Here is a 23,824-nt window from a genome sequence, read left to right as displayed (position 1 = left end):
CAGCAGGTACTATTGATTTTTAAAGTCTTCAAAATGCTGACAGGATGATATTTGTGTTTGTTTTTTCATGAAACACCTTCACTATCTTTCTCCTGACTAGTTTTGATGTTTCTTGATGCTAAGTGATGATAATTGTTTTCCAAACCCAAACGAGTGCCTTCTGCACCTCTCAGAAGTAGATCAAGGAAGATGTTGATTTTTAAAACAGCATAAATGCAGTTGAAGACGCTACAGGAAGAGGCTACTTTCAGCAGCAGCGAATTAACAGTGATGCATGCTGACAGTTGTAGACGCAGCAAAGCTAGATGCCACCAAGCCATCAATAAACACAAGAGGTGTACAATGATGAGATATCCTCAACAGTCCTCTTTTAGTGTCTTTAACAATGTCTCAAAATGGCATTGTCCTGTTCCATACATGCTGGAGTATGTGAAGTGAAGGTCAAAAGGTCAGAGATGACACATCAGTCACTTGCACACAATGGCGCCATGAAAGTGAGCTGCTGAGGAGGAGAAAGCCTCGAGGATCCCTTCTTCAACAGATGGAGATGTGTGAGCAGGCCAGGCAATTAGGCCCACTGTAATCCTCCATCTGCCTTCCTACATCACCAGCCTCCAGCCCAGAAATGAGGATCAGGCACTGTACACCATCCAAAAAAACCTGACAGAGCATAATGAGAAATAAGACAGTCAGCCATTTTATCTTTTAATTACACTATTTGTCCTCATCTATCATCTTCCTCTTATCATGATTCTCCCTAATTTTCACTTCTTTCTTTCAACAAGCAGAGCCACTTTAGTACTTTAAATTCACACACGTAGATGTAACAATAATCCTCACTCATGTACTGCAAACCTCAATGTGAACTGTACATGACCACTTCTGAGATCTCGTGGTTGACAGCACACACCAAAAAGGCTAACAGAGTAGCAGTGGTACGCCAAATCCCATTGCTGATGGGTCACAACACAAAAGATGAGAGCTGTCCAGAGGATTCAGTTTACCTGGCCTTTGTCATGTGACAGTGAGTCACTTTGCAAAACTGCATATCACTGGTCATTGAGTCGGATATCTATTTGAACATTTATGGTGTCAACTGTGTCCTCTTAAAGGCGGGAGGCGAACATTCACTCCTTACCTCTTTGTTGACACATTTGCACAACGCCACGCTTCATAGTGGCTTCAACTGCAAGTACGGAATATGAGAGTTTGACCATCTCCAGTTTATAATTCTAATATTTTTCAGAAGGAACGTGATGATCAGCAATACAAGCTACCATATAAGAACTATTTGAGAAGATTAATTGACTAAAATTAAAGCAGAAAGGATAATCTGGCAAATCATCATTCCAAAGGTACACAACAACAACCAACCGTCCCTGTCGTTGTCACGGAATTTCTAGATCATGGTCTATTAAAATGCTAGAACATCTGGAATCCACTCTGATTTAAACAGATGTCAAAATAGAAATTCATCCACAGTTTATCTTGAGCCACAGCTCGGTGACTCTATCAACCGAAATAAGGGAAACGAACTCCCGGGAGCGAGCTCGTTTACCTGCCCGGTTGATTAGAAGCACCGATGTGTGGCAGTGTTTTTGACTTTCTGAACCTGGATTTGACACCTCTGCATATTTCGCTACTTTACACGGCATTGATTGATTTATGGTGCAAATGTGAACTCAGTTTGACACCAAACAAATTGACTGTGTTTACTGGAAAAGCACTTGGGGTCAGTTCAACTGTAACATGCTTTCTAAACGTGACATCAGAAAGCTTTATTGTACTTGAAAGTTAAATGCAAGCCATCTGAAACCTAGCTGGTAAAACTAATCCGACATGTGCACGTGGCAGCAGTGAATGATTGACTTTTTACTGGGTAACTTTTGCTCCAACGCTTAATCTGCCAATATGAATGCAAAGTCAACCGCCGAGACCAAATATGCTTTGGCAAAAGGTCGAGTGTCTATGGAATGGCCCAGTCTGTATTTCACAATTATGTGTTTTATTTGTTTTCCCTGCATGTTGTGTACATGCAGGACATTTAAATCAAGAAATTGTTCATTCATTCAAGTGCCAATTTGTGTAATTATCTCCTGGTCACCGTATGGAACAAAGCCAAAGCGCAGCTCAGTCCCGTTTATTCAGGATAATTGGAATGTTTTGAAATCGTAAATAATGATGGATTAAATTGAAAATGAACTGGACTATTTCTGAACACCCCCCGTCTCCACTTTTACATTCATGTTGAGCAGAAAGAAACTTATCATCAGATTGTCTGTGAAAGATGTGACATTTCCTGGTCCATTTCAGCTGTCATTTCTATTGTCCTTTTATCTTTTGTAAGATTGGCTTTGTGCGTTGGTATGTCTCTCCTTTTTAAGGATTTGACAGTTGAATTAAAGGTCTTAGAGGGAAAAAAATAAGATAGCAACTTTAAAAGCACTCAATGAATCCCTAGTTCCTGATAAATGGCACATTGTCTTGTAGGACCGAGCATGGACAGAGAATGTTCTTTACCATGTGAAAAAGATACAGACTTGTCTGCAGAAGCAGGATGTTCTGTGAATCATAAAGACCGCTTTCTTCATGCCTCCCTCCCCTTGGGAGCGAATGAGCACGGCCCCATACATGAGTGTTGCCACGGTCACCAGTAGCGCATTGACCTTCTGGAATATTTACAGATCATTCAAAGGGCAACTCCTGCCTAAGGACTGATCCATTGAGTGCCAATAACAGGAGATTGAATGAACATTCACAGCATGCATGCCAGTCAAATAGATTGGCTTTATACCTTTGGCAACATTCTTCTGTGTTTAAAATGATCCAAGATATACATTGTAAAATAAGAGGGATGAAAAGTAAGTCGGTCAGCTAAAAGTCTCTTCTCTGTCACGTTCGGGAATGGAGCTGGGCGACCAAATGCAGCTTGGACCAGGGTTTATTGAGGGAAAACGGAGTTGAAAGGGAGGATGAGGAGAACAAACCAATAGGCACGGGCAAACTGACATGACTTGCAGACACAGAGACTAACTGAATCAGAGACAGAGAGACAAAGAGACTAGACAAGACAAAAAGACGAGAACAATCCGACAGGGGAGTGACACGTAGACAGGACTTAAATACGACAGGTAACAGGTGACTGTGCGCAGACACAGGGGGGAGGGACGACGCGAACAGAAACCATGACATCTTGGACACAAGGAAACGAAAGGAGACGGGTCGTGACATTCTCTGAAGTGAAGACTTGTTATGTCTGACAGAAGAGACATTCTGTGCTGTTCCATCTGCTGCTGTGTCTGGAGGTCATCAGTCTCATGGTCAGCCGGAGAAAAGGTTGCAGGGTCACTACATTAGCTGTTGCTCTCAGACTTGTCAACCAAAAATGAATATTAGTTCTATTTTTTCATGGAGGTACAACTTCATGCAAGAAACCAATGTTGGACACAAAATGACTTTCAAATTTCCTTTTTGATTGTCAGTTGTATTTTTTTTTTTTTAATTGGCCTTTTTATTAACTATTCATAAACAATTTGCTAAAAAGGCAATTCTCCAATGTTTTGTACTTCTCTATAGCTAACCAAAACCGCAGTACCAAAGCACATGAACAGGCCAAGCCAACATTTGTGGAGATTGATTGATGCAAAGTTATCAATGCAAGCAACTGAAGCATTCTGATTTGCCATCAGTTCTTGCATACATCCCTATCAATTATAAATCTCATTAAATACCCTGAACGGACAATAACAGAGCCATGAAAATGAGTAGCAATGACACAAGAGGAGCGTGAAAGAAATGCAATATATAATTGGTGAGGCGAATCAAAGTGTGAACTTGAAATGTCAAACACAACCAACAGTCCCCTGAGCATAGTGGAAAACCTTCAATCTGTTTTGCCTTTGAAAGACAAAATGTCGTTTTACCCAAGGTTTTATGATAATTGCAAGCTTGCTAACCCTTACAGCAACACAGTACAACATTCATTTAATTTGTTGTGATTGGCCCATAATGTTACCTGCACATACTTATATGATGCCATTTGACCAAAACAAAAGAACAATCCAAATCATACTAGTTTTTCTCGTGATTCATCAACCAATCAGTTTATGCAGAAACGTACTTCCTGTGCGACTTGCATGCATGTCGCTGATGGAAAAGCCTCATGAGTTATCTAATGTAGCATATAGAGTCACAGAGATATTTCCCATGCATCATTCATTTATGTGACATATGAAAATTGGAGGAATGCAGATATCAATCATTTGGAAGGTTGTCACATAGCACATACTCGAGCAACAGTGGAAAGGAACCAACTTGTCGTTGAGAAAAAATAGGTGAGGGTGAAGAAGGGTGAACCTGAACCAAAGGCTGGCTGCCAAACAGACTCAAATAGTCTCTCCTAGCCGTGTCAGGTGTCTTTCGAAAAGATATATAAATAGTGCATAGCTGCTCCCCGAGCTAGTGCTCTGCCTCCCTTTGAGTGTCATTAGGCCCATTTGGCGCAGTAATTGCTTATAGCGAGGCAGTCAACCGAGGCGCTGACGGATGGAAGGAGACGACAAGACTATTTTTGGTTAAGCCGCACCGGCCCCACATTACCGCACTTTTTTTTTTTAAGAGAGACGTTTTCTCATTATATATGTACCTCGCTAGTAAAAAAAAAACATAATCATATCATATAGTGAAGCTAATAACATTAGGATGGCACATAAAACCAGACTTGAACTCATGAGGTTTAAAAAATAGCACATCAATATTGAAGGGTAAATAATTGTCTGTCTTCATATATGCCCTGTGATTGACTGGCAACATCCCAACTTTGTAGTCTGCCTTTCATCCAAAGTCAGCTTGGATAGGGTCCAGCTCCTGCATCACTGTAAGAATATAAAATGGATGGATGCATATTGGGAAATGATGGTCTAATTACCAGGTAACATATGGAGTCTACACAAAAACCGCCTCAGTAAAATTATTACACACAAGCACCAGTCTGATAAAATAACAATGACCATCACAAAGAACAATAGCTCTCCTGCCCCCCCCCCCCAATCCTTTGTCTTTGCTGACGAGGGAGTTAAGCATCCAGAAGGTTATTTTTCACCTCACCTGTCCTCTGCCTGCTCAATGACAGATAAACCCAGCGGGTCGGCTCTGCGTCTTGCGTCTACAGATGGCACGTTGGTGCTGATGGGGCACTCTGGAGAGCACACATGGATGTGCAGAGTGGATGGAGGGTGTGTTGGCATATGTGCACCAGCAAGAGTAATAGTAACACCAATCCGCCTGAAAAAGGAGAAATCGAGGGGATGAATGAGGCAGCTCCATGGCAACCAAAATATAGAGAGGCCAGAGGATCTCCTCAGGCAACTTGCACATGCATGTTCTTGCTATTATCACCACGGGAAGACTTTTCACTGCTGAAGTGTTCTATTGATTTTACTTAACAATTTCTGCAGATAGGATTTTGACAACGAAGTCATTTTACATATAATGTTCCTGAAAATAAATCGAAATAAATGATACTTGTGTATAAACAGAGACTTCAGTCATACAATCATACCTTTATGTTGAAAATAAATATTTAAGTCTTTGTAAACTAAGCCTAATGACACCATTGTTCTCCACACTAGTACTTCTAAAAACAGATTATCCGTACGTGCAGTATGTGGTTGAATATGTACCGTGTGATTTACAGGCCACCGGTGGAAATCAACTATTTGGGACAGTCTGGTGCTTACCTGATTATGAGCCCGTGGTTTAAGTCAAAGTATCATACATGATATTATATTTTCAAAACATTTAGCTTTGTGTCCACTGATCCTGTTTCAATGCGCATCACTTTAAAAGTGAACTAGCCCAACAGTATGTTGAACCCAATGCTGTTTAAACACATCGACACACAACACCCTGCGTAAAACACACAAGTTAAATACATATTTAATGAGTCCTATTTAATATGATAAAATGTGATTCGTGTCAATTATGCATTAAAAATTAAAGTTATAATGCAGCACTTACCAGCATGTCAATGACCTGCGGGTCATGCGAAGAAATTCCCAGCGGTGTTCTCAAGGGGCTCCTCAGGTTCATTACCTCTGCTGCAGGAGGAATGGTTGTCACAGAAAAGGTCCTCAGGGAGACACCGCAAAGTGAGCTCGTGGCTTTGCAACTCTGTTCACCATCTCTCAGCAGGCTCTATATTAGGAACCTGTCAGATGTTTCTGAATACACCTCCATGTGTTTGATTTTTGTGCTTTGCCCTTGAAATGGTTGTGACCTCAATTCATAATATATGGGATGTTGCCACAACGTATGACGACAAAATGTATTATTTATGTTATTTGGACGAGGGCATCTAAAGTACACTTTGTGTGATGATGAAGGCATCTGCAAGAATGGAAAATATCAGATTGCTGTTGTTGCACTGCACATAATGAATATACATTAAAAAAAAATCCACAATTTACTGGGTAATACATTAGCGATTGATAAAAAAAAAATACATATATATATATATAATGTATATAATAGTCTTAGATATGGATTAGTGGGAGTAACATGCACAAAGCTTATGATTTCACATGACATATTATATAGGGCTATACAAGCATCAGATTAAGATGGTCGAGATGTGCATTAAGGGTTACGTGATGAATTGGTTCAGTTTAACCCATATGGTTACGAGTCACTCAAATTATACGGTGGGAAATTCGCTTTCCTTCCTGTTTGTTGAAAGAGCTTTGCACAATCCAATACAGATTGTGAAATAATATGGGTGTAAAATAGAATGTACGTACTCATTTTGTTCTTTACTGTCATTTTAATGGACTTCATTTTCTTTACAGGATTTTTTGGGGTACTCGTCTAAACCCATTCAAATGTTAAATCCAACTAGACATTAGAGCGATACGATATTACATGGTATGACCAATCAGTGTCCTTTCAGGGAACAAATGTGACAGATGCGTGTGTTTTTCTTTCATCCAGCCATCCATTATCTGAACTGCTTTTCACTGTAGCAGCACTTTTTAACAGAAATTTACCACATTTGTTCTTTGAAATATTAGTTCTAAATCTCACAATGCTTCAGGGATGAAGATTAATTGATTGATTTCTATGGATAATTGAGACTCATTCAATAAACCGACTTTGATTGTTTTGGGAATGAGAAAGGACGCGAGCGATTCAAACCCACAACTACTTCTAATATTCTAGCATCTTTCTCTTAACTTCCTGTCTCCACTTTTACCTCTGTTTCAGGTCCACCTGTCTTCTCTCCACAGTGTGACAGTTTGATGCCAAAGGCAAAAACCAGGGCAGGATATGAAAATGAACTATTCCGCCCACTCACGTCAAATCAGTCATCAGTTTAAGAAAGCCAGAAGAAGCAAGAACTTGAGTGTTTGTTGGTGTCATGATGCAACATGTGGCTCTAATCCACTCTGCAGCTCTGTGCGATGATGAATATTGATGCTTCCGTTTGAATGGATGTCCTGCTGCTGTGGGTCTGCTTATCTAGCCTCAGCGCTTCCATTTCATTTGGATAATTCACAGTGGATAGTCGTCACACCACAAGTTATAATTCTCAAAATTTCCAGCTGTACAGTATGATTAATAATGCAAACAGGGTCAAGTGTTCACCAGGCAAACATTTCACATCCATTATGTTGTGTTGTTGTTTGCTGCTGCAGAGTCACTGCTTCCCTACAGGAATCTCTTCCCTCTGTCAGTCTCAATTTCTTCCTATTTTTCTCTCCTTGCTTGCACTTTTAATTCCAAATGGCACTAATGTCCTTGGGCTGCTCTTCTTCATTTATTTGTGATGGTGGTGTGGGAGTGTCTTAAAATGGCCTACAGGGCCGCTCTTTAAAACAAAAGAATTGCACTCCTCAAAGCTAAATTGATTGAAGTCAGCGTTATCGAAAATGTAAAGTTTTGTGGGGGGCATGGTTATACAGATTAACGTTTCACAAACTCTGTGAGCGAGAATGATTTTAGGATTTAGTGGATTTAGTTTTACCCCGGGTATCGTCTCACTTGGCCCACCCATGACCTTTTACGGCAGAAATGAACTATGTCAACATTTTGTAAGCTGCCTGTTTCTGTAAATGTGTCTGGAAGACAGCAATTTTGAATTTTGCCAAAGAATGGTATGTTTGGATTAACACCATTTATTTGCAGTCTGAATCCAGAGGGCTAAATTTCTCAGAGTCTCTAGGGAGAAAGCTCAACAGCAAAAAAGTTGCTTTTTAAAATATTAGCTATTTTAATATTATATTTTTTAAATATTTTAATATTAAAAGGTGGGGTGGGGGAATCATTTATACACTATACATATTTCTGAATAAACATTTCTGACATGGTTGGGCAGGGACTCCTGATATATTTTATATCAAAGAATTTCTTAAAATTGTACAAATGTATTATAATATGTCCTGTTTAAATGTGAAATGGCGATAATAGCTGCAATACATATATCCATATACTTCTTGTTCCAAAACTGCCTTTAAAACACAGAGCAGACGGGCTTTGATGGGCTCAAGTTTCACACTTGACTGCAGCCTGTAAAATGCTTTTTATTTCGCCGTTTAAACGTGCACATTTAGTTAGCGACGCACAACGCTTCCCCTTGGCATATTGTGTTACCGTGCTCGTAATCCATCTTTCAGCCATTGCCTTTGATGACTACAGCATAGTGAGCAAACTGTTCACTGAGCTTGGCTACTTGCTTTTATGATTTCTTTTATGAGTGTGTACAGCCTAAATCACATAAATCCACCATAAGCAGAGCCACTGTGTTTTTATGCTGTTGGAAAACACACTTTACAATTGTTTTGAGAAACTTTATTTTAATGTTGAAGTACTGCTTCTGCAGATACTAAATTGGGATGAGTTTACTATGCCATTTGCCCAAAGTCATATTGGATAGAATCCAGCTTTTTTTTTTTTTTTCTGCCACATCCCTTGTGAAATGGAAGAAGCTAGGACAATAATGGAGGTTGAAAATTCAACCCAGGTCGAACCTTCAGATAAAATGGACGAACCCTGCCTTGGCAGAAATACCCCATCACTCACCGGCGCCATCATTAGGATTCTTGATCTAAAAAAGGGCATCCAGCTCCATCCATCAGATGTATTGATGTCTGCTCTTACCGTGGTATCTGTCTCCAACCCAGACAAAGTGCAGAAGACATTTCATCCTTCTACGGGCAGACACGTTCCCAAGGGAGGCTGCGAGGTGAGTCGCTGACCGAGCTTTCCTCGGAGGACGTACTAACAATATGTTTTTACTGCTTGGACATGGAAGTGATCAATTCTCTCTCCTTGGTGAGTGCAAAATGGATCACGTCCCATTCGTCTGGACAAAACACACACAAAAGCAGAACAAAGACGCTGAAACATGGTTCTTCCAAAATGAGGTTGGGTTTTAGTTCTTTAATTATTTTTGTTCTAGTTCAAAAGGTCTGAGTGAAATACTGTTTTATATTTCATTCATAATTATGTTTTTTTTAGATCTCTGATGATTTTCTATAGTTTCTCCGAGTATTTCCAATGTGTTTAATAAAACTACGTTTCACATTTTAAACCAAACCACTTAAAAGAATGAACTTTTCCACAGTAATGACTTTTATTGAGAGGCACCTGTATATCACATTCTAAAGCCAGGCATACGTAGCTAATGAAGGCAATTCAAAAGAGAGTTTCAGGCAGAGCTCTCCAGCACTCTATTTTATTTTACTCTTTGGGTCGATAGTTCACAGATTTCTCACTCACTACTGTTTTCATTGTGCTGGGGGGGGGGTTGAAGGCTCTCGGGGGGAGTCGACACCAGATGGACGGAACACTGAGCCGCATGCTCTGGTGAGCATTTTTTCCACAAACACAAAATTCTGAGAGAAAAATAAGTGAGACATTACAAAATAGCTGCTTAAACAGTGGGAATGGGTTTATTTTTATTTCTTGTTTTTTCCTGCATCATCCATCTGCTTGTGTAAATCACACTTACATTTATGACAATTGGACAATTTAGTCTTTAATTAACCTAACCCTTTTTGGAATGTGGGAGTAAGTATCTGGAGAAAACCCACGCAAGAAGTGAGAGAACATGCAAACTCCACACAGGGCCAAGAATTAAACCTGGAATGCTGACCATGTGGTAGATATCCTGACCGCTCGGCTTACCGAATCTTTCTTTTTTTTTTTTTCTTTTATTGAGGGGGGGTGAGGGGATATTGCGGAATACTGTTTCGAGTGTGGGCAAATCAAACACACTATTGCATAGAAAATATTTGACTTGATTTCACCTTTAAGTATATTTTGGCCTCTGTTTGTTTTGATCACAGACGAGAGTTCTGTCGATTCTATGTTGCCTCAGCTGTTATTTATTTGTATCAGTGCCACTTTATTAATGGCTTCACCGAGAGATATGCAGATTTGGCGTACAGACACTCTGCAATTAAATTATTGGAGATCTTTATTGATTTTGCATAATTTTTCCTCCCGCCTGATTGCACAGTGTAATTTATTCACCAGCTGAGTGATGAACACAGTGGGTTTGAATTCACGTGAAAGGCTTAAAAAGAGTTCAAGTGAAGCTTCTTACGCTCAGAGTGGATCAAAGACTTGAGGCTCTATCTTCATAGACACTCGGAATGAAAGGCAGTCTCTAAGTGCCCACATTTCACCATGACCCGTGATTGCCTGGCCAACTTTACATCATGGAGGACCGCATGCAAATCGTCCATTTCTGGCACAGTGGCACAACTCTAAAATATTTGATAAGTCCAAACTCGAGATAGTTTTTAACCTGGATCCTATAATGGTAGTGTGCATGGTACCTAATAGAGGTTCCAGCAAGTGCATAGAGCGGTACTCCCATCCAGAGGCAATTTCATCCCAAGTGAGTATACCCTACAGCACATATTGTCTTGCTATATGTATCTGCAGCAAACCATCTGGATTTTTTTTTCCTCAAGCAATTTTACGAGCCTCGTGGGGCTCACTGTGGTGCCACAACGGATTCGGTTATGAGGTGGGCTCATTTTGGTGGTAAGTGTGAGCGTGCATGTGTGTGTGTGTGTTAGCCGACTGGCTGAGTCTGTAGGCTGCCTCAAGCTGATAGATGGTGGAGTCTTCTGGATTCCAAAATGCTTTTCAGCCTGTCAGCAGCATGAGAGTGAGACATTGTGTGTGTGGGGGGCTGCACGGACACGCAGCTGTGTTTACAAGGCAAGGCTCCACACTCTTGAGGATGAATCTGCCTCGGCTCGCAACACAAGGCTGGATCATATGGACACAAAGCAACAGCACACCACCTTCAGCACCGCACGCCCTCTGCCACTTTGTCTTCCAATTAGCCACAGTGTTGCTGCTGAGGTGAGATAACAAAAGAAGCTTGTATCCCCTACAGACCTCACTAGAGGACCTTTATTAGCGTATTGATAACGCCGACATGTCAACACTGCCCCCACTTGCCTGGAAGGATGCCCACATGTTCTCCGTGAGGGGCTATCACCAAAGTGAATACAAAAAGAAAACAGCAGGAAACATAATCAAGCATGTTGTAATTAGTGAGACACGATGGCCAATAAATAGGAATTATGGGAATGCACAGTAAATAAAAAAAAAAAAAGATTATCCCTTTAAATGACACAAAAAATGTCTGGAATGTACGAAAAGATTTTGCATAACTCATCATGCAGTCAGGGGTGCCAACAGCATTTTTTTTTTCTCTGTCGACTGATGTTTTTTCCTTCAACATTGCAACTGTCAAGTGTTTAAATAAAATAAATCAAATTAATTTATATGAATAAGTATTAGGGCCACATTGAAAAAAATGAAAGTCGGGGGAAGGTAGTAAATTACGAATAAGTTTCTCATGTTTTTAATTCTACAAATATCAACTTGAATTTTTAGAAGAAAAATCTTGATTATCACATTTACAAAAATCACATTTCATTAAATTTAAAAAAGAGGGGATGATGCATCTACAAGAATAAAATCGTGTTATATATTTACAAGAGAGAAAATTAAATCGGTTATAAGGTTTGAACAGTTTTGAACTTATTCTTATTTTATTTAACCTTACAACTTTTGTTCATGTAATGAACTTTTTATCAATGTAGCCCCAATACTATAAATATAAGATTTTCATCACTAGCAACAGTGTTCAAGTTAGCACCACATACATAAAATTACATTAAGTCCATTTGCAAAAAAAAAAAAAAACCACCCAAAAAGCCACAGGATCAAAAAATAAAACAGTTAGTTTATGTGCATGAATGCTAATGTAAAAAAAAAAGGAAGATTGTCTCCTTTTTCCCACAAATAATCAAAAAGTGGTACAAATTTGGGGGTTCCGTGTTTACATTCTCAGTTTTGGTCATTTGAGTTTTAGGGTTAGTACATAGTTTAGAACACAAAATAAACCTTCAATTGAAAACATTAGTGTAGACATCTCATTTCTTGATATTACCTGGAAAATAACCAGTAGACTGAGAAGCCTGAAGGCACTTTGCGAATTTGAATTAAAAGTGTTGTATCCCTGCATAGAATGTGTTTTTAAGTTAAGGAAAGCAACAACTGGAGACTTTGATCAGTTCCACAGAGGGCTGCTTGGAAATGACTTTGAGTGCGGCTTTACGTTAAATAAAAATGGGGTCAGTTCAACTGCAGAGTGCAGGTCAGGCTCCCAGTGTGCGTGCTCATAAAACACAACATGCATCCGCTTCAAATGTCCCAGCTGTCACTAAAGTACTGGTCCTCTTCCTCCTCTTCTTCCTCCTCCAAAATCCCATTTTCCACAGGCTCGACATCATCCCGCAATTCACCGACATGCGCGTCCTCCTCGACTTCCTCGCTGAGTAGGGTGAGCATGTTTTGCAAAGTGGTTTTAACTTCCTGAACTTGCCTCTCCAGCGACTGTGCGATGTCAGTTAAGGAAGACTGAGATGGATTTTGAGACCTTCATTGATATCAGCGTTACAAACAGCAGAACAAAATGTGACACTTGTGGCTCTTGACGCTTAACAGTAATCTCGGTGACCCGATGAAGGCATCAATGTCCAATTTGGCCAACGAACTGATTACTGGGACAGATCATCACGCCGTAGTCAATTTAACCCCATGCACTCAAAGAGTGAATTGCAGCAATTCACTATTCATGATCTCATCAGTGGTGCTGGGTGGCAGGACCCCCGCAAAGCGACTGTACAGCTGCATTATTCATGACCCATCAATGAACAGGATGGAGGCCGTCCTCACAGGGGACTTGTTTAACCTGCTTGGAAATCCAAATCAAGCCTGTGAGGGTCCGGCTTAAGCGTTAAATCAAAGGGGCGGGCTCGTGGCAGATGGAACCCGATGGCTCGTTTTACACTTTCAATGGGCACAGATTGTCTCCATCCATAATTAAACGGCCATTAAAAAAGACCAGATTCCACAGAAGGTTGTTGAAGGTGTATTCCAACCATGGCTTCTTTTGACGTTTACAAGGAACTCATACAGGGTGTCTCGAAAAAATACAAAAGCAATTGATAAGAAATGTTTATGATTATCAAATAATTACTCACAACTCATTGATCATTTTTCTAATCATGACACAACATTTTAGGGTATCTACAGTACGTGGCATCTTGAGCCTTTCTGAAATGCCCCAAGCCTTATTTCACAATTGTGAATAGCTTGAAAATTTAACGCATGCAGCTCATTCCGTTCTGGTAACATATTCCAGTTATAAGTTTTGAATAAATATTTTTCTGGAATTTTGTGGTTGTCTGTCCTCACCGAGGACACACCGGGGCATTTTTTTTGGATCTTCAGATTTCTTTGGCACCTGGCGCATTATCATTGGTTTCTGTTTCATTTCCACAATCGTGTCCAGTTTCCTCAGTGACCTCAAACAATCACTGTGCATATTTCCAAGAAGTAAAAACGACTGACACTGACTGAAACAAGCAAACACAAAGTTCGCGAAGAAGCGAATTTATCTTTGACATCTTGCTAACAGAGCAAAACATCCTACTGGCGCTGATAACGTGAAGGCCAACAGAAAAATCTGATTGGACATGAACAAACTGCAGAAAAGAAACAGGAAAATTGAATCAACAGGTACGGTGCCATTTGTGAAAAGTAAAGACTTGAGGTTGATCTTCAACCCCGTATTGGACTAACCCTTTCTACAATGAATGAGGAAAAACACACTAATCTACATCCAATCAGCTTTCTAATTAGCACGGAAAATGAAGCATTGTGACCTGTAATCAGCTTCAACCCTTCCATGTGACTCATTACCATGGATATTATAATGTTCTCCAAGCCAGATCCAGCAGGCAGGAACAGGTGCAGGGCGGATGGAAGGTGTGCGCGTTCAATGAAAAGATGAAGTTGAAGGTATGAAAGCTTTGCAGTCGCGATAGTGACATTCCTCTATTTGCCACTGCGTTGCCCCTGTCTGCCTACTTTAATCTCAGTGCCTGAGAATGGCAGCCGGCATTGGTGACCCTCCAATAACCTCACTTGGACTTTTACTATGTTATTTTCTCGATAGCACATCCTGCCTGTCAAGAGAAATGCGCCCGATCCCCGCTCAACTTCAATTCCGTTGAATGTCAGATACGACAGCTTGAGCTCTGTCTTCTCCGCCTAACATTAGAGAGCTAATATTTGGTAGCGTGCGAGTTGCTAAGCCTCCAGGAAACAGCAGATCGCAAATATAAATTGGAGAGAAAGAACAACATCTCAATACCTGTATAGTTGGAGCGAAAGGATATCTGCGAGGGCCTGGTCCCGGTTCTCTATGGCCGTCTGTAAGTCGTCCTCCAAGGTCATTAGTCTGTCACTGATCAGCTCGCAGCGCTCGGAGAGGTCCGCTGCCTCATCATCGCTGGACACGTCCTGCTGGGAAATTGGCAACAGTGCAGGAAGGAAAATTTTTTGAATGTTTGGATTAATTCAGCTTGGGCAAGTAAATTGTTAGAAATGGTATAAAACTTTCTCCATTTGGACTACACCCATGAGTCTCAGAGTATCATTAAACCTAGTGTGCAATGTGTTGGTATCTGATAACCCTCCAGGCATCTGCTAGTCAATATTGACTTCTTGGATTGAATTTTGTCCGAGGAGACGAAACAATGCCTGGCAATGTTTTTTTTAGCTCGTGTATACACAGACCCATCAGAATATTATGACCATTTGCACAATTTTACGCCATCCAATACAAGTGCTGCAGCAAAACGTCTGCGTTTAAAAGGATACTAATGCTCAGTTTTAAAGATGTGGGGTAGAACTGTCTATCATAATACTAAGGAATACAGGAATAGCTTGAGTTTGGTTCAGTAATTAAAAAGTGAAAATTAAAATACTTTAGTTGGGAGATAACCAGTGTTTTGTGGGAAATGTTTAGTTGTGTACGAATGACTGCTATGAAATAATGAGCACTAATGTGTCCTCTTAAGTGCTTTAAAAATTTTATAAATGGGGGAAAAAAAAAAACTTTTTGGAGCACTGTGTCTTCAATTTTTGCGGTAGGATTTACATATGCTCTGTTGCTAAATGAACCTCCAGTTATAGATCAATTGTCGTGCTTATTTTTGGCTGACACCTTACGACAAGTCCATGGGAGTATTTTGTTGAGATGTCTCGGATGTATAATGTGTATTTTGAATAAGCAGAGGAGTGTTGGATGGCAAAATATAGGGCTGCCAGTCTGTCAGTAGGTTGCCAAGGTCATCAAGTCCACACTAAACATCGGGGTTATGTACTACCGGTGACTTCCGCTGTGCTGCGAGGATGGAGCACTGCATGATGGGAAAGTCAGTTTGATGTGGGAGCACAGTGCAGTAGGCCACTTAAGCATTGAGGGAACAGAGCCGGCCATAATTAGAGCAGTCTCTTTTGAAGACATTGTGTCCTAGTTTTTTTTTTTTCCTTCTGTATCAGGCAAGGTGAACACATATACACAATTACACAGAAGAGTACACACACAAACAAATGTGTTCCCATCAAGAGTCACATCTGACTCATGGCTACAGGTTGAAAATATCAACTCCCTGCAGCTCAAAGGTGTCACAGCAATGAGAGTCGAGTCAATTCTCTACATCGTGTATATCACTCCCTCTTAGACGATACGACACACGTTCGACAAACAACAAGTTAAAACCAGAGGCACTACATCGTGACGGAGCAGCCATCTCCCAACCAATTGAGATTAACGAACAAAAACAGCACAGGTAATGATTCGAGATAATGCCTTCAAGATAACATTCTCTACTGTGAGGCAGTTTAAATGTATGTCAGTCCTCGCCACATTTGAAACTAGGATTCATGTTCTCCATCAACAAAAGAAAAGGCCGCTGAGCTAAAACGTCGCTGCGCTGTTTGTTTTCAGGCTGTAAAGGTTAGCAGCTTCTTTAGCAGATAAGAGAACAGTGTTTGTGGAGCTGATTGATTCTATTCTCCAGCCTCCAGTCGCTCTTGCTAAAAGTCAATACGACCTGAGGAGAGAAAGCCCAGTGTACACACTGTGACATTCTTGATAGGTTTGTTTGTAAGTTTTGACAAAGAAGATATTCAACCCTTCAACAGCCGTCATTGTGATCAACACAATACGCGCTTCTTGCTATTGACAAATGTGATTTCGGTGTCATTTGCATGTCAAATTGCATAAGTGAGACTTGCCAGCACCGGCACTGCATAGTGGCAGTTTGATGAACATTACTTGTAATGTTCAGGGAGCCCCAGTAAACAAAGCGGGCATAATCGAATTATGTCGAAATGCAATACTCGGATGCACGCAGACCTTGTCATAGTTATCTCGGCAATCAAGACTCAAAGGCTGCATGCGACTGTTTTGCTCCCCCCCGGGGTGCTGCTCAGTCAAACATTGGAAACTGCATAAACACAGCACCGGCTTTACATTCATGGTCGGGGTAATTTAAAAATACAAAACAGTCTTAACCGCAAAAGTAAATCGAACAAATCACATTTCAAATAAGCAGTACAAATTTGCTTGAATGCTGATCCCGCGGGATAAAGTACACTCATTTTTTTATTGCTTGTCCTACTCAGGATCACGTGTTTGCTGGTGCCAATCCAAACTGACTATGAAGGCAGAATTCATCCCGGACATGTCGCTATCCAAAATCAGGAGTCTAATAAGTAGTTTGTGAAACACCAAAATTTCATTAGAGCAAATGGTCACTACAAATTTATTGCTAGCATTCTACCGCCATGCAGAATGAGGAGGGTACTAAAAGAACCTTGAGAGGATAAAAGAACAATTAGAAGACATTAGAAGGAAATTGAGTAGTGCTGAAACACACACACGTAGCCACAAATCAATCTCCATTGCGGCGGCGGGGCAACAGCTTGGCAGCAGCTAAGTGGAAATCATTTACTTAAAGTCATTACGGAAAGGAGAAAGAGGTCAGAATGTGTTCTTGGCAGAGATTTCAACACTGCCACAAAGCCGCAGCGACGTCGTCAACGCCACCGGGATGAGTTGCCATTCACTTTTTGAAGTCAGTGATACAAGTCACAGTTTTCTCTTTAGGCATTCATATTCGCTCCAGTGACGTCATTCAAGTGTCAATCAAGAAGAAGCACAACAGCGTTGTTTCTAATATGTCAACATTTAGGTCTAATCTTATTAATAATTCCAAGAAGTTATTCATCTACTGCATTACCTGAACTATAATGGCCAATCCCTGTGCAGCAGATAGATGTAAATGGGAAAAGGTATGTGTGTATTTCAAGTATAAACGTAAAAAAAAAAAAAAAGAAAGAAAAATCAAAGTTTGTAAATAAGTAATCTGTCAAAAAATGTAGCTGAGTCATGTTTGATTCAGGGTCAACTCATGGATTTTTTTTGTGTCCCGGCACACCAACATAAATAAAAGTGACACTTTAATTACAGTGAAAACATTCAGGCACACAGTGACGCTATTAACATTACCAACCTGTGGGTTGTTATCCTCCATGCAGAACAAAAACTCCTCCAATTTCTGCAACAAAAGGGAAACGTTTGTTGAAGCCACACGGACGTAAATCGGTTCATGAATTATTGAAAACGCAATTTATGTCGGTCGGCTACTCTATGTGAGCAGCAGGGCATAGTAATGACACTGGAATTATTCATTAGCAAACGTGATGAGAGAACAACAGACTAAATGGCTCATCTGGACAGCAGATTCCTTTGTTAGTATTCAAAGTGAGGTAATTATCTCATACAGACCAACATATTGTTTGTGGCTTCAGGATATATGCTCATATGTAGACGAATAAGCATAGGTTCAATTATAAGTTTTAATTAAAAAAAGTTGTAAGACAAATACAAGTCATTTACTTTATGTTTCGGAATAAATGTGAGTTAAGTTCACCTGCAGTTAACTGAATACAAACAGCCATTACATTTGTGGTCATTGCTGTTTACAGTAGTAAGACAAATTTATGGCATTCCATTTTAATGTGTTTTTTTTTTTTTTTTCTCGAGTAAAAACTGTAATTTTGCTGTCATCCCCGGCATTTGATTTTACTCATTACATCGTATCCCGCAGCAACATCATCTGTCAAATACTGTTTTGTGGAACTAAAAAGATGAGTCTCGTCTACAGCCGTGAAAACATGTCAACTGGATAAGAATTATCGTGACAGTTATTATTTTTCTTCGGTCTAAAACAGCCATAATAATCTATCAGGATAAAAAGGAAATGTTTGGGGTTCTAATCTAGTTCTTTGTGTTATTTATGTTGTCAATCAAACAGCAGAATTATATTATTAAATTAACATGCAGAAAATATATGCTTAGATATTTTGCCGCATACATAAATATTCCTAAATACACAAAACAGATCTTGTTTATAACTTGGGGTGGAGATGAAAGAATGAACTGTACATAGCTTGTTTGGCTCTCTCACCTTTGACTTCTTGGAGAAATGTTAGGAGAGGCTAGGCTTTAGCAAGGGAAACAAAAGCAGAGAGAAACAAAAGGAAAGCAGAAAGAAGATTCGTGCAGTTCATATAATGCAGTCAGGCAGTGTTTGAGAGAGGTTAAGAGGGCACAGGTGCAAAATGTAGATTTAGGCTTGTGCAAAGCAGGATGGTTATCAGCTCTACAACCTAATGGGGAGTAAGAAACTGTGAAGGTACATTTAGAAAAACTGACACACTTTTCATGCAGTCCGAGCATCTCATGCTGAGGCAGGCAGTTTGAAATTCAGAACATGAGCCTCTGCTAAAAAAAAATGCAAATATTACATTTCTGAGAGGCAATGTAGCAAATATAGCTGTGCAAAAAAAAAAACATGTCTGGCAAGTTCTCGTTTTTTTATTATTATTTTGATGGCTGCTGGCTATGTTGACTTTGTTCTTATCTCAGACGAGACTGTCGACATTGTGGGTGGAGGGAAGTGTGAGGAGAGGAGCGAACGATTCGGGATCTACCCTGGAGCAATGGCTTCAAATCGCTGGTGAAATCGTTCCCATACACATGCATGCACACGCCCACAAGAATTCTTACTCATAGAACTAAATGGTAGAATTTGTAGAATGAAGGGTAATATGTGTAGTTGCCTCTCAAATGTCTTTGTTTCATAATTGAAAATAGAAAACAGTAAAAAGAATCTGACTCATCTTCCTGAAATTTGCATGTTTGCCAAACTAATGGTGAATGTGAAATCTTCTTCGGCTTTTCGAGGCAAGCATGCATGTGTGTAAGGAACATGCTTAAAGTAAAACATCACAAAGGGCCATTTTTTGAGACGTACATCTCACTTAACATACCTTGGTAAACTCAGAGTTTTGTAAATTGGCTTCAGGACACCAGCGGCCGCCTAAAGCTGTCAACATGGCGCTGTCTTCTTCCTCTTTGGCGCACACTTGACTTGTAGCACAGTCAGTTGTGGCGAGATGGTCGTCCACGTCGGCTCCGCAACAGATGGACGTCCGTAGCTGCAAGCCTCGTAAGAACAGGTGACATGCCTCCAGGTCGGCCTCCCAAATCCGCTCCAAGCCGGAGCAGCTACAGCTAACATCCAATGAAAATATAAACAAGACAGCGTATGTCAATGTGAGCCAATGTAGTATTTTTACTCAGCAGTTTTATGCAAGCATAATAACAAAAATAAAAGTCACGAGTGATTCTTGCTCATGCAACAAATGACAAAACAATTATGTAACGGAATTTAATTTCAAGGGTGATGAAAAATGAATATTTAAAGTGATGACAGTGAAGATTGTGTAATGTCCTCTGTCCTAACTGATTTTTGTTACCATTTCATCTCCAGAGGAGTTTGTGATGGTGATGTATTGCTCAGAGAATGATTTGCATCAAATTGTCAAAGCTACATTTCTTTAAAAGAAAAAACATCCACAAATTATTCACCTCAGATCTCTGATCTGTTTACGAGCAATTTTTTTACTGACCTTTGTCTTTTCCTAACCTTTAGGTAACGCATCATTTCCGAAGATGTGTGAACGCAGGTGACATTTGGGCAACCAAATGTATTGACCTTGTTTCTCTGTAATTTTTTTTCCCTCCATCCAAACAGAATGGGAAAATGTCACACTCAAGGAAAAACATAAATTGCTTAAGCCATAAAAAAAAAAAGAAAAATACAGACGACACCGTCGTGCAGGAAAACAAATGAAGCGTTACAAGATGTGTTGGAACGTTTAACTGTGATCAGATGAAATGTCTTTTATTTCAATGAACCCGTTTCTAGTTGCTGCCCTATCACAAAATGTCAAAAGCAGATTGATTTAAAAAGTAATATTAAAATAATGAAAAATAATCCTCAATAAAAAGTCATTATTATATACTATCAATTATTCTACAGAGGTGAATTCTCAAGAAAAATGTATGCCGGCCGACGGTGTGAAATCTGCCTCCCTATTTCATGCTCTTCGGCAGTAATGAAGCTCCTGAAAATTGAATTCCACTTTTTATTCCAGCTCATCTCCTACCTGCAAAAGGCTGCCAGCTCTGTGCCCTGCCAGTGGCCTGCCCATCAGCCGTCGTCTAACCTTCATTTTGGCACACAGGTGATAGAAAAACTGCTCATCCCAGCAGTCCTGCACTTGGTGATTTAGCACTCAATGCTGTTTCTTCTCAACTGTGTTGAAGTGGGCTGCACCCGCTGAGCCATGCTATTGTTACATTGCTTCTTTTGAAGAGGTGAGAACACACAAACAATTGAGAAATTAATTGGGAAATCTTCTCAAAATGTCAAAGTTGGCCACATCTATCACAAAATGCTCCCTCACTGTGACTGCTGCTTTTAAGGCTTTTTTTTTTTTGCTAAATCGTCAAACAATACAACAGCTTCGAAGCAGCGCTGTGATGGTGGCATCCTGGAGCTCATCTGTCTCAGCTTCTAAGCCACGGGTTAATTGGTGGCAGCCACTCAACCTGTTGTCTGACAGTGACAGGGTGTGGGCGTGCTGCTTCGTTGTCCTTGGGCCCTCCGACATTCAGCTGCTGACTGGCAGGAATGATGTTGCAAGTTAGCTTGTAAGGACTACGTTTATTGTTGCTTCTTTTTCTGTCTCCATGCGATATGTGAATGTCCCACATTGGAAGAGCGACTTTGATTGTCGGCAAATGGCGTCATTGTGTTCCTGCCCACAACGGCGCAAGCTGCCCTTTTTTTAAACAAGCCCACTTGTGCACATCTGTAAAATTACCAATAGCTGGTCTATCCCACGTCTGTCCAGATTTATGCACCAGACTTGCACTCGTAACGTAAATAGAGCCCTCAGTGTCATGTGGGCTCAACCATGGCCCAGATATAGTGATGCATTGTGTGAGTACATCTCAAAGGAGAGTACAGACAATCTGCAGAAGTCACTCTTTTATTTTCTTTGCTGTAACCAGAACCTTGTCGTTTCCTTAGAGATAAAATATTTCTGATGTCAGGTGAGCAAAGGAATAACTGGAAAATCATTCCTTTTGGCTCCACTTGTGCATCATAAGGTTTTTGGGTTAATATATATAGAGTCAACCTTGGGGCAATAAGCACTTTTTCAAACACGTGCCTTCAATTTGGAAATGCTCATTTGCAATACCCACAGGCTTGGCTATAAACCAAACCATTAGAAGCTAACAGAACCAACCACATCATTATAAGATGAAAGAAATTAGGATATCATTTTACAAAAGTAGTGGCAGCACTGGCAGAGTTTATACAGAGCAGTGATAATATATGAAAAAAAAATGTTCCTCAATTGGGTTTTCTTTTAAAAAATCCAAAATTGAAAAGGAATGAGAGACTTAATTGTGTCAACATCTCACATGAGCAGAGGTGCTGTTAACATGCTAGGAATCAAGGCAGTGACTATTAGAGGGAGTGTGATGGATGATGCATGTGAATGCTTTGTGAGGTGGGTGGTTTGATTTCTGCAAGGTTTGTAAATCAGCCATCCGAGCAACCATGGTTGCTCTGTTTGACACAATTCACACGTGACAGATGCTGCTTAGATGCTCCCAGAGCACCTTGAGTTCAAAGAGCATGTATTTTTGTGTTTTTCTTTTGCATTACAATTATAGGAGAGAAATGATAAACGACACTCCAATCTTATTTGAATGAAAGCAAAGTATTTTGTTTAGGTAGTAAAATATAGACTCACATGAAATGACTAAGCTGCTCGTCTCAACAAGGTGTTCTTGTCCAAATGACACGTTTACAGCATCAATGCAGCTTTGACATCGGGTTCTAGTCTTTAGCGAGGAAGAGATAATTGCTTTTTTTTCTTTTCTTCAAAAGCATCCGTCACCACGGAGACCAGACGTCTCAACAGCGCATGTACATTTCTCCCTCCCCCAACCTTCCTCTCTATCCTCACCTCCTGTCACCGCAGCACTCCATCACCACTGATATACATTGAATCTGAATGATAACATTTACAGTGGATGATGGATGCTTGTGCACATTCATACACGTTATTGTACTGCACGTTTCAGCGAAATATGTCTTACTGTGCTATAAAGAAGCAGCACAAGAAATCCACCGGGTCTTATCTGGAGCTGCATTGTTACATTTTTGGCTTTGCTTCCAAATTCACTGATTCAAATAGAATATAAACAGTAGGGAATGAAAAATTACATTTCATCCAACCAGCCATCATCAACATCTATTTTCTATAGTGGGTGAACGCAAATTGAGCTGGTCATTAGTCAATCACAGAGGAAGCTAACATACAACAGGGAACGATGATGTAGTTCACAAAAAATTTTGACATTTATCACACTTGTCAATGACATGACTGGATAGGAAAGATTTTCCCAAATACACCTATGGCCTATGTTCTCTAATATCGCTATCTGCATGTCTGAAGTTGACACGGTAAATTATTAATCCAATGGAGTGAATTTGGGAACCCATGCATTTGTATCTGGTGTTCACAAGAACGCTCTGGCTGATGGAAGCAACATGTCCGACTCCTTACTGTTTCCTCCCAGATTGCAAAATTATGCAGCTAAGGTTAACAGAATGTCCTTAAGTGTGAATGTGAATGATTATCTGTGAGTGATGAGCAATCAGTCCAAAATGCACCCTGCCTCTCATCCAAAACTCTGTTGAGCACCAGCTCACTCATTACCCGAATGGAACAAGCACTTCCAAAAATTGAATATTGATTTTTTTTTTTTTTTTTTTGCACAAAATATATTACAGAAAGAAGAGAAAAGTTACAGGGTAAGGTGGAAGTTGCAAGTATGGCTGTAAGTACATAAAAGTAAAGGAAATCTGTAGAAGAGGGAATAGAAGCTGTCAAATAAGTCATTTGGGACACACAGAGAAAAGTGAGAAAGGCTCTGGGGGCAAAAAAA

General features: G+C 40.2%; 1 protein-coding gene across 3 annotated transcripts in view; it reads right to left on the bottom strand.

Annotated features, from left to right (window-relative positions):
• Window positions 1-9,809: 9,809 nt before the first annotated feature.
• disc1 (DISC1 scaffold protein) overlaps window positions 9,810-23,824 on the bottom strand; it is a 34,171-nt gene continuing 20,156 nt past the window's right edge. For 2 of the 3 annotated variants that reach the window (XM_085922634.1, XM_085922637.1), the window contains exons 11-14: window positions 19,780-20,023; window positions 17,958-18,002; window positions 14,772-14,898; window positions 9,810-12,923 (exon numbers count right to left, since the gene is read on the bottom strand). In XM_085922634.1, the coding sequence (XP_085778760.1) occupies window positions 12,730-12,923; window positions 14,772-14,898; window positions 17,958-18,002; window positions 19,780-20,023 (610 nt within the window). In that variant the 3' untranslated portion in view covers window positions 9,810-12,729. The remainder of the gene's footprint in view (window positions 12,924-14,771; window positions 14,899-17,957; window positions 18,003-19,779; window positions 20,024-23,824) is intronic. The other variant, XM_085922636.1, reaches the window with a different exon arrangement.

The sequence above is a fragment of the Syngnathus leptorhynchus genome, chromosome 10 (genome assembly GCF_054491065.1).
Source record: "Syngnathus leptorhynchus isolate UIUO chromosome 10, UIUO_Slep, whole genome shotgun sequence".
NCBI classification, from domain to species: Eukaryota; Metazoa; Chordata; class Actinopteri; order Syngnathiformes; family Syngnathidae; genus Syngnathus; species Syngnathus leptorhynchus.
The sequence above is the reverse complement of the archived record's forward strand: the minus strand, read 5'-3'. Positions and strand labels throughout refer to the sequence as shown.